Source organism: Alnus glutinosa, chromosome 13, assembly GCF_958979055.1.
Source record: "Alnus glutinosa chromosome 13, dhAlnGlut1.1, whole genome shotgun sequence".
NCBI classification, from domain to species: Eukaryota; Viridiplantae; Streptophyta; class Magnoliopsida; order Fagales; family Betulaceae; genus Alnus; species Alnus glutinosa.
Window position 1 is genome coordinate 7,828,449 of NC_084898.1, and position 12,168 is coordinate 7,840,616.

Sequence of the window (12,168 nt, forward strand, 5' to 3'; positions counted from 1 at the left end):
GATGGAAGGAACCCAAATTAGGTTTGTGCCGTGAGGACTAAACCGCGCAACGTGTACGACGTTGGTCAGGGAAAAGGGAGTAATGATGCAGGTACAACCTATCACGAGTGCGTACCTCTCGTATTAGCCACTGCTGACCTACATGATATGAATAATGAATCCGAGCACGACAGGCCTGACATTGATTCGATTGAAGCTCCCGTTATACAATGATTGCTATATTCATTGTTGGTACAATTCGCTTAAACTCAATATACTTTTTTAATTTGTAACATATAGTAAATAATAAATACGATCATTGTATAATTTACTATAAATCTCATTGTATAATTTGCATGTTCATTAGTAATATATAAAATACAAATTTTAATGAATTTGTCTATATTTGTTCGCAAGTATCGATGGACTAGAGACCCCCTCCTTGTGCACATCGGGCACCACGCCTACCCATGCCCCCCACAACCACGCCCACAGCTCCGGCGCCACTATATACTGCGGCGTGGCCACACCACCCAGATGCCGCTTATAAACCATTTCTGCCGGGTACGGTGGGTGTGACCATGTCAAATCATGGGCAGACCAGCACAGCTGGATATTCTGGTTCTTCATATTCGGTGCCGCCGACATTCTCGCAGATGGGGATCACCTCACCGAGTCATGTGACTCGATGGTGGGTGCGAGAGGGTCATGATGCGAGCAGCCCACATTGGGCTAATTCAGTTTACTATCAGTACCCATTTACTGGACCTACGCCTTGCGGAACTGATAGTGAGACACAAGATGACAAGTTCCCGCTGTCATAGCCGGGGGAGATGAAAATGCCGACTACGGGGTTGAGACAGATGCCGGCACCGGTAGAGAGCCAGGGCCCAGCGCTGAGGGAGAGCCAGGTGCTAGTTTATGTGGAGAGCCAAGTGCCGCTTTTTGGGGGGAGCCAGGTGCCGCTTTCTGGTGAGAGTCAGGTGCCAAATTTGGGGGAGAGCCAGATGCCCCATGAGGGGGACGTTGCGATGTTAGATCCCGATCATTTGGCTCCTAGGATATACTTTCAGATGACGATCAGCAGCCTCCATCGGCAGAAGGGGTTGGCGAGGAGCATGCAGACGACCCAGCGCATACAGACTGACCAAATTCGGTTGATGGGTAAGTACATATTTATACATCATTGAAACTTATATTATGTTACCAATAATTAATATTAAGTTTGAAAAAAAATATAAATTGAATTAAAATATGAATATTAATATAATTTTGTTTTTTTACTGTTTAACAATTAAATGTTTTATATTTTTTGATTAGGGTACAATCCAGACGGGAGCATCTATTATGAGGTGATTAAGGACCCGGAGAGGAATTGGGTGCTCCTGAGGGAGAAGAAGATTGTGTTGCAGTAACACAACTCGCAGGACGAGCTTGCAATCATTTTAGGCGTGCTACGGGCATGCTTATCAGGAGCGGGTCCCACATACATATGCGGGACAAATGGGCGAAGGTAGATAAGCAGATTAAGAGGGCTATGTGGGACACGCTGATGGTATGTTTATGAAACTAATTTATTTATTTATTTAAATTAAACTTAATATTAAGTTTTTGTTGAACTTATAAAATTAATGCTTAGATTGAATGTGCATGAGGAGTTTTGTCTACCTGTATCCGTAGACGAGCGCAAGGCACAACACGAAGCGTGGGCTGATATTGGTCGTAAGCACCGCTCGTGGAAGTCAAAGTTTAGAACCAAGCTAGCTATTCGAGACGGTGACACGCCCGGGATTATACATGCGAGAGTACCGGAGAAAGTTTTTGAGAAGTATGACACAGCAGATGTGGAGTACCTGCTGAGCGATTGGTGCACTGAGCAAAAAAAGGGTATGTAGGTCTTTGATTGTATTACTATAATGTTGTGTATTTTTAATAACAGTTTATTTAATTTTATTACTACTTTAAATGTGTCAATGGTTACAATTTTATGAAATGTTCAATGCGTAGGTGACCTGTGAAAGGATGAAGCGGATGCGGGAGCAGAATGACATCCCTCATTGTCTGGGATCTAAAAGTTATGCCAGATTTAATTACAATGAGGTATGAACAAATATATGTATATATTTTTCATATTTGTGCCTAATTGTTTTTTTTTTTTTTTTTTTTTACATTAAATGAATATTACTGTTTGCTATATATTTAAACTGGATGGCGACAGGCATCTGCATCTGGCACGCCCCTCACTCACGCCGAGTCGTTCGTAAAGACGCACACAAGGAAGGACGGCACTTATGAATGAACGTACACGGGTCCTATGCGTATGCTACTGATTTATTTTACTAATATTTCTTAGTTATGCGTGTGATAAAGTATGTATTCAATATATGTGTATTTTATGTTGACTTTGTTCACAGGAGAGGATGACGCAGGGTTTATCCAGTGATCCTGCCGCCACGCAGAGCGTCTCAGAAGACACGGTGCGTTGGGCACCAAACGAACAGGTGGTTGGGAGGCTTGAGTACGCGGGGAGGGTTCGGCAGGTTGGGCCGAACGTTACTCCTGTTCGTGGGACATGTTTCTCATACAGGGCTCGCTCACAAGGGGAATCATCTGAGGGCACATCTCGGGATTGGACCATACATGCTCGGAGGATGGCGGAAATGGAGACGATGCTACGAGCTGAGAGAGAGAATAATGACGCCTTGGAGCAGTGCATGCGACAATTCAAGGCCTTCATGACCTCTATGGGATCGTCACATGTATGCCATGGTGCTCAGCAGTCTTTACCTACAAACGTAGGTAGTATGTCGTCTGTTAGTAATGCATCTGCATGTATGATTCATATTGTGTATACGATAAAATTATTTTTAATTTGTTTTCATTACTTGTTAAAATTTGCATATAATTTTATATCCTTTAATTGTTTTTATTACTTGCAGGTAATGCGACAACGATTATTCCGTTGTCGCCTATTGGACGATGGCTAAGCCAGCACTCCCCTGTCGGGACACCATCACCTGCTACACTATCCATTGCGCAGCAATCGCCGGTTGGCGAGTACACGCCTGGGACGGTATCTCATGATCCGTAGGGACGCCCTTCAGATTTGTAGATATTTTGTGTAATTATTTTTTGTTACTAACAAACACGTATATTAGTATATGGTATTCAAATTTGTAGATATTGTTGTGTTGATTTGTGTAGTTAACAAACAGGTTATTAATTATTGATTTGTGTAATTTTATTTTGTGATATTTTTGGGTAAAATAGATTTTGTGATATTTTTGGGCGGAAATAAGAAATTAAAAAAAAAAATTAACAAAAAAAAATTTTAAAATTTTAAAAAATTTTAAAAAATGCCACGTGTATTTACTGTACATGTGGCAAATTGTACAATTCGCAACAACCGGATATACCACGCCTCGCACACTTGGCCATTTACACGTGGCAAACTGTTTGCCACGTGTATGGCCTCCGTACACGTGGCGACCTGCAAGTGGCAAAATGCAATTTTTTTTTTTTTTTGGTAGTGGTACTACCACCCCTTCCACTTCTTAGCAATGAAGGTCGCAGAGGTTCCCTTCATTCACTCCCTTTGGTTCGTTCCTATCCACAATCTTATGAGTGAAAAGATAAAACGGGGGTGGGTGGAAGCTTCAAGATGACTTTATATATATATAGATAATCATATACCGTTAAAAATTTAAATCACATCAATCTTTATTGATTTGACACCTTCGGTCAACACGCAAGACAACGTCTTCTAATTTTATTTTTTATTTTTTTTTAGTACTAGTGGCTCGACAATGTTGGCTCCATGTCATTCGATAAGCTTTTCTTCGTAACATTTTGAGTACCCGTAACATTTCTTTTTAATTTAATTTATTTGTATTTGTCGCATAGAGAAACAATGCTCTATAACAACAATGTAAGCCATCATTTAAATATCAAAGCAAAAGAAAAAGACTGGAAGAAGAAAAAGAAAAGGTTAGGACCCAGCCTTAACTCTGAAATGTCGTTTTCACGTCATACGGTTGAGGAAGTCAAAAGACGTCGAACCAATACGGTTTTTCGTATAAAATTATAAATCAGTTAAAAGCTTTTTTCCTATTGGTGCTGAGAATTGTGAAACTTTAATTGGATTTCGATTGAAGACCGTCCAATCATCAATGGCGTTGACCACCCCTACCGGTTATTATTGTTTACTTTTTATATGGGTAGGGTAACAACAAAAATAAAGATTCATTTCTCTTTTTTTTTTTTTTTTTTTTTTTTTTTTTTTTTTTTTTTTTTTTTTTTCTTTTTTTGATGAATAAAGATTCATTCTCATCATCCTTTAAATAAGTCTTAAAATATTAACCAAATTCCTACTCTCCTAGCACTCTCACAGTAGACCAAAAAAAAAATAAAAAAAATGCACTCTTACAGCTTTCATAAACTGTCCTTTCTTTTTTTTTTTTTTTTTTTTTTATTTTAAATATAAGAAAAATCTTAAAAAGTCACCAAAAACCACATGCAGCAGATACTTTATACATTCCTTAAACATTGAGTGTGCTGCAGTACTATCAAATGCATTGTATAGTATTTTAGCTTTCTTAAGATTTGTTTGGTTTTGCAATTTCAAAAAGTACGACTTATAAATAACGATTTTAAAATGTGGGATTTGAAAAAGTACGTGATATTTTAAAAGCAGTTAAACGTTTAACGAATCGCAATTTGGCATTTAAAATCCCAGATTAACCTTTAAAATTCTCCGTTTTCAGAAAAGCACCCCCTCTGTTGCGATTTGAAAAAACAGTTTTCTGCGTTTTTAAAATCGCAATTTTTTAAAAACGTAATTCCAAAATGATTTTTTTTTCCTACAATTTGGTTTAAAATCACATTTTTTGTCTATAAAATCGCAATCCTAAACGCACCCTTAGCCATTATTTTAACACAAAATATTTCACTTTCATCTCTCATCTCTTTGCCTTTCATTGAGAACTGTGTTGAAATTTTGTAAAAATGGTGATAGTATATAGGAAACTTGTATTTTTGTAAATAAATAATATTTTAATGATATATGGAAAGATAAGAGAAGCTTACTGAAGCTATTGTGTGATGTATTTTGATAAGAAAATAAAAAATAATTTGGTTCCCTAAATTTAGGATAATCAAAGAGAAAGTGACTTAGAGTGTTCTTACATTTAAATTTTTCTAGTATGCTACTCATTCCAATTATATTCTGCTTTTGTATATAACTCCGAAGAGTAATCCTAAAAATCATTTTTTTTTTAATTATTATACCACTACACAATAGCTTTTTTAGGAAAAACTTCAATTAATTTTCCTGAATTGTCACAACTTTTGCAATTATCTTCTTAAACTTCAAAAACTCTCAATTTAATGTATCTATTTTTTATTTTTTATTTTTTTATTTTTTTTTCATTTTTACCACTCCGTTATGAAGTTCCGTTAAATCTTATCAAAATTTCTTAAATATCATTTTTTTTTTTTTAAAGAAAAATTCAATGATTCTAACATAAATATTTTTGTAAATTTCGTTAAATCCTGACTAATGTTTAAATCTTATAAAAAAAAAATTAAAAGATATCTTAAAAATTTTGATACTCCTCCGTTAACAGTAAAGATAAAATTATTTTAAAGAAATAATTACAAATACGATAGAAATTCATTAAAAAAAATGAAGCGAAGTCTCCTTTTATTTTTAAAAGAAATTATCAAATGGCTGATTACACCATCGTGTCGGCAAAATTGACCAGTAGTATAATAAAAGTCCGGGATCCACCATTACCATCTCCACACGTTTTGAAGAGGTTTTTTCTTTTTGTGTCTCAAATTTAAACAAAGCTATGCGACCAATATCTAATAGGCGGATTTTATTTATTTTTTGATTGGAAGAAATTTTTTGAATTTCAATTATTGATTTGTGTGGAAAAATGTATATGTTTTTTATATGTATTCTTTAAATGATTTCGTGTAATTTGAGGCCGAGTTCAGTAATTTAAAGCGTAATATAACCGTTGATTTCTTCCTGAACGATTGGAAATGCTATCCATTCATTCCATTGCTTTTGCTTTCTCCAAAACCAGCTTGCTCAAACTACACAATACTAGTACTTTTCCAGAACAGCCAAACTCTGAAACGGGTCAACTTTGTTCCTTCCCTCCAAACTTACCCTTTTCTTGGGAACCGTAACTCTCTCTCCCTCTCTCTCGGGAAATTGAAAAAAGAAAGAATTTTGTTTGAGTATTTGTTGTTTGCTTGTGAAAGGGAAAAGTGGAAGTTTTGATCTGTTTTGAAAGCCACCCGCGAAGCCCAAAGTAGTTGTACACAATGTCGTTTATGTAATTTCACTTTTTGTCTCTATTTCTCTGTGTATACTTATCTGGGTATTTCGCAGATTTTCTTTGTGAAAATATGATGGTGTTGAAGTAGAACTTGTTGTGGTTTTGTAAGTTTTTTTGAGGTTTCCAATGAAGAGGGTTTTTGGGTTTCGAGGTTGGTTGGCTTATTTTGAGCGTTTTGATAACTTTGGTTGGTGTTCTAGTTCTGGGTCTTCGATTCTGATGCTTAGTTAATGGCTGAGGGGTCCAAAGTTCGGTTGGTTCGCTGCCCCAAGTGTGAAAACCTCTTACAAGAGCCCGCTGACTTCTCTGTTTACAAGTGTGGTGGTTGTGGTGCTGTTCTCCGAGGTACGCTTTCTTTTCTTCTCTTTCTTTTTTCTTTGTCTGAGGGTTTCTGTTTGGTTGCTGAGAAAATCACAGTTAGATAAAAAAAGGGTTGGAAATTTAAAACAGACATGTTGAAGTTTCCTTCTTTGTGGTGTTTCTTTTTACTTTTTTACGATTGCAAAAGCAATTATAAGATTGTTTTGGTGATTTTGGAAGGTTGAATTGTTATTTTAATGGTACAGCGAAGAAGAAAGCGCTGGGGAATGCTGGGGTTTTGGAGAAATCTGATGAGACGAGGGGTAGAAGCGGTTCTGATATATTGGAGAGTTTTTCAGAGAAAGGGGGTGGTAGTTTAGGTAGTTCTTCTGAGACTGAGAGGGAGAGCGATGGGATTGAAGTGAACAGGAGGAAAGAGGGAGTATTTGGAGAACAAACAGTTAATTCGATTGGTAATTCTTTATCAAAAGCAAAGAATAAAGAGGCTTTGATAAATAATGATAGAAATGTTAGGGAAGAGGTTAAGGTCTTAAGGCTTGAACACAGTGCCACAGAGAAAGAAATTGGGTTTCTTGATAGATATACGGGACTGTCCGAACGTCCGGATGACTTTTGGGTTGGTGGAGATGATCATGATATTAACATGAATAGGTCTGAGTTTGCTAATTTGAGTACTAGAGAACACTTGGCCCGGTTAAGGAATTCGGCAGGGTCCTTGAGATCGGTGGCAAATATGGAGCAGTGGGGTGTGGAAAGAGATGGGTTTGGGGGATTTTACAGAAACTCCAGGACAGCTGCTGATCAGAGGGGATATCCAACTTTTGCTTATCCTGATGAGGGACCCTCAAATTACAAGCCAGAATCGTTTTATGGCTATGGCGAGCGGATGAAGCATGGTGATGAGCTGGATGGGACTGACAGAGTTGAACATTTAGAGCAGAATCGAGCTGAACTCCTCAGGAAGTTGGATGAGTTGAAGGATCAACTTAGCAGATCTTGTGATGTGGAAAATAAACCAACCGTCCCTGTTGATAGGACTCCACCTGATCCTTATGGTGGCCGGGATATATATAATGTTTCTATGCAGCCTTCTGGCCTGGATAAGCATGTTCCTAGGCCCCCTTATTTCAATCATACTCGTGAAACTATTCCTTTTATGAATCGCCAAAACATGGATATGCCGAACTTCTATCCTCCTCCAAGGCATGTCATGAATGAGTTTCCTGCATATGAGGATCCTTATCGGCCACAAATGACAAAGAGGCCTCTCCATCAACCATCCAGTCAATATCCACAACGACCACCTCATGAATACTTGCAAGGGCGGTACATGGAATTCAATCAAGATCCCTTGGCTTCATATCAAGCTGAAACATTTCATCATCAGCCCACATGCTCTTGTGTACGCTGCCTCGACCAGGATTGGCAAGTTCCCCCAAGAGTGCCACCCACTGTGTTTAGCAATAGAAGGCTTCAGAAGGACCCTATCAATTCCAATTTCTACCTTCGTGACAATCTTGGGCCACAATGTTATAATCCTCAAGTTGCCAATCCTCCTCAGTTGACCTCTCGGGATCCACGGATGTACACAAGATGGCCAGGTGACCTTGACTCAGACATCGATGGTCTTGGTCAGGTTTGTCCAAGAAGAGTGGTGGCAGCCCGTGGGACTATACGGCCTTGCCATCCTATAGCAGGTGGTGCCCCATTCATAACTTGCTATAATTGCTTTGAGTTGCTGAAACTGCCTAAAAAGCTTAAAATGATGGAGAAGAATCGGCAGAAACTGCGATGTGGTGGCTGTTCAACTATAATCTTGCTTGAAATTTTGAATAAGAAGCTAATTATATCTGTTCCTGAAGAAATCAAGCCATTATCTGCGGAGGCTGATGACGGTTCTGAAGAGGTATCTAATGAAAGCCCTCCAAGTTCTCATGGTTGTTCGAATGCTGGCAACATCAACTCCCGCTCTGATGATTTTGATAATTCTGGTTATAAGTCTGATTTGAAAGATAATAGAGACTATTTGCAGTCAGAAGACTGGAGGTTGAACTTAAGTGAATCTGAGAAAAGACATGGCCTCACTTCATCTTCCATTTCTTCCTCTGAGGAGGAGAGCCCAGATACTGTGATTGTCCAGGGAGATGATTCTCGCTCTGCTGAGCAGCCCTTAAGAAATGACTTGTCTCCAACACTTTCAGGTTCACCTTTGCATGGTCATTCTTATTGTCCTTCTGATCATGCAGTGGTCAAATATGGGCAGGGAAACAACAGTAAACGCATGGACCAAGACAAGGTGGTTCTTAGTAGGATCACTTCTCGACAAAATTCTTTCAAAGATGCGCCAGTGGCAACTGAGTCGGAAGTTTCATACAATGATTATCTTAATACAAGTTTATCTCATGACTCTGTGGAGGTAAGCGAGGAAAAGGATCAACCCAAGATTGACAAGGGTATTGAATCATTCTTTGTGGGTTTCATCAAGAAGAGCCTTAGAGAATTCTCAAGGTCTGCTCAAAATCTGGAAAATGAAAGACCTAATGTTTTAGTTAATGGGCAACCTATACCAGACCGTTTGGTTAAGAAGGCTGAAAAACTAGCTGGGGCAATTCAGCCAGGAGATTATTGGTAGGTCTAAATTCTGATCTCAATCAGGTGTTTGGTGCTTTATATATCTTCTAAAACATGCATATCTTGGCTGAAAGCACATATGTGAATGGTGCCATGTAGATGACACAAAAGTGCAAGCATTGTTGGCTAATTCAAATTCAAGAGTTATATTATAAATGAATATTTAGTTACTATCCATTAGTGAACTCCAACCCAATGACAAAGTGATGCTAAACGTTATGAAGTTATTGAATGCTTCTCATATCTCTTTCATAGTTGACAGCATTTACAAATGAAGGCCATATATGTCTGTCTCTATACATACTTAGCATTTGGAGTGAAGAGACTTGTCTTCTCTCTTGTTCTTGCTAGACAAGAGAAAGTTTGAACCTAAGCTCAGTTGTATCCCTGGGATAGCTCGGCCCAAAATCCCTAGCACTTTATGGAAAGCCATGCTTATCATCAAGTCAGTGGTTAATCTATGCCTCTGAGTATTGGCTCAACTAGGTCTTATTTTGTGTGATTTATTATTTTTCAGGACCTTATGACCACAGTAACCATTGCTTCAATAAGCACTGTTATAGTGTGCACTATTTTGTGTTCCTATCATGGTTGTTGGAGAATTTAGGAATATAATTGGCAGTCTTGGTATATAATGACCTGAAGGCTTCAAGATCCTTTGGTGGAGCAAAAATCTTTGATTAAATGCACTTTATTCATGTCATAGTTTATATCTGCGACATTATCCACTTTTCATTTAGCTGAAACACTTAAAACTTTTTAATGTTTTTTTTTTTTTTTGTTATTTTCTTTCATCTGTCTTCACCAGGTATGATTTCCGAGCTGGATTCTGGGGTGTGATGGGCCAACCTTGCCTTGGCATAATTCCTGTGAGTCCTAGTAATTCTTAATTTAAAAAGTTCTTTTCTTTGGTGACAGAATTTAATGTTATGAATTTATAGATAAAATATCTGTTGTTTTGCAGCCATGTATTGAAGAATTCAAACATCCCATGCCAACAAATTGTGCTGATGGAAATACAGGTGTGTATGTTAATGGGAGAGAGCTTAATGAGAAAGATCTGGACCTACTTGCCAGCAGAGGACTACCAACTACTAGAGATAAATTTTATACTGTTGAGATTTCTGGGAGCGTTGTAGATGACGACTCTGGCAAAGAACTAAAAAGCCTGGGCAAACTTGCCCCTACGTAAGTCCTGCTGCTCAATTACAATTGGCATAGATGCATGCTTAAGTCCTGAGACTATGCTAAAACTAGGTTCTGAGAATAGAGAACAACACTCTTCAGCTTCAAATTCCATTCTCCAAAAAAAATGTGGGGTTTGTTCATTAACACAATTCATGATATCATAATCATTTGTCTTGATTATCTGACGTTTATACTAACCATTACTTCTTTCCAACACCTGAAAGCTATCCGATGGACTCAAAAAAAGAAAAAAGGACACTGGCTAAGTATGTTTTGATATCCCACCATGTAGAAGGCCTGAAAGCAGATATCAGACTGTGTTTTTGAACTTGTGAATCTTACATTTTACTTTCCAGCTAGCCACTTCACTTAATATATGATGATTTTCCTTTTCAGTACCTGTTAAATTCATTGCTATCAATTCCATAGAATGTGATTTGTTAGACAAATGTACCTTAGAAAGCACCTAGTGTTTTTGTGTGTGTAGTGTGTCTTCTTTTCTTTTCTTTCTTTCTTCCTTTTATATATATATATATATATATGAGATAAGTTGCTTTTTTCTTTTTATCATGTGCATTGACCGTGGGTATTTTTTTTTTTTTTTTTTTTAACAGAGTCCTGAAGGCAAGACATGGATTCGGCATGAAAGTTCCCAAAAGGCTTGTGATTTGAGATTTTGTCTGATTTGATGACCTTATTAATTTGAGGGTACTTCAGATTTCTTTGAATGAAATTGAGGGACAATCACCCCTTATAGTGTTGCTATGTATCATATCCTTAGGTGCTGTGTTCTAATGGAAGATGTAAGGCGAAAATCATTTGTAACAATTCAAATTTTCACAAAATTACCTATGTTCATGTTCATCCATATGGATCAATTTTTGGACAAGCTAAATAGACCCAGCATATTGTCAGGTCCATCGAGCTGCTGTAACTGAATCCTTGTTGAGCATTCAGCAGAAGGTATTTGATTTTTCATGTCAAGCATTCAGCAAGTGGCTTCCACTGGAATGTTTCTGGGTCTGTCATCCTTTTACTTGAGAGGAGAATTGCTCAAGTGGTATCTTTGTTTCTTTGTAGTTGGTTAGCCCCAAAACTAGGCACCTGACAGTTCTTAAGTATCATTTCAAGTTATAGATTACGCCACAACTTTTTGTTAGGCCTCAACTTTTTATTAGGCCCGGTAATTTTTTACATGACCCGTAAACTCAATATGAGTTCAACACAAAATTAACGGATTAGGGTCGAGGAATTTAACACGTTTAATTAAATGGGTTATGTTAGAGTTAACTTATATAGTCTTATATTCATGTCTCAATACAATCTAAATTTGACACACGACACAAGGATTGACAACTTTTTATACGACCTGCGAACTTAGTACAAACTCAACACAAAGTTAGCGGGTTAGGGTTAAGGGATATGCCTGTTTAATTAAATGGATCAAGTTAGAATTGATCTATATAGTTTTATATTTATATCTCGACACGACTCGAACGTGACATACAAATAAGAATCGCAACCCCTTCCATTTACAAATGACTTGCTCTTTGAGCTTATTATTATGTGCTTGCTAAATATGCTTCAACCATCCAATAATCTTACATTTAGGAGCATAATGCCAATACATAATCTTCTCAGCCCATCAAAACTATACCCTTCATGCCTGATCAAGAATAATGTATTTCAGATTAGTTAA

General features: G+C 37.6%; 1 protein-coding gene across 1 annotated transcript; it reads left to right on the forward strand.

Annotated features, from left to right (window-relative positions):
- The first annotated feature begins 5,918 nt into the window (after nucleotides 1-5,918).
- Nucleotides 5,919-11,333, forward strand: LOC133854070 (uncharacterized). The gene is made up of 5 exons (XM_062290099.1): nucleotides 5,919-6,674; nucleotides 6,896-9,278; nucleotides 10,090-10,150; nucleotides 10,246-10,469; nucleotides 11,084-11,333. The coding sequence occupies exons 1-5, from the start codon at nucleotides 6,560-6,562 to the stop codon at nucleotides 11,139-11,141; spliced, it is 2,841 nt and encodes a 946-aa protein (XP_062146083.1). The 5' UTR covers nucleotides 5,919-6,559; the 3' UTR covers nucleotides 11,142-11,333.
- The last annotated feature ends 835 nt before the right edge of the window (nucleotides 11,334-12,168 follow it).

Bases quoted from the DNA above. Each gene is read 5' to 3' on its own strand.
- LOC133854070 (XM_062290099.1), top strand. From the start codon at position 6,560: ATGGCTGAGGGGTCCAAAGTTCGGTTGGTTCGCTGCCCCAAGTGTGAA. The intron at 6,675-6,895 runs GTACGCTTTCTT...TTAATGGTACAG, and splicing joins TTGTGGTGCTGTTCTCCGAG to CGAAGAAGAAAGCGCTGGGG. The intron at 10,470-11,083 runs GTAAGTCCTGCT...TTTTTTTAACAG, and splicing joins CTGGGCAAACTTGCCCCTAC to AGTCCTGAAGGCAAGACATG.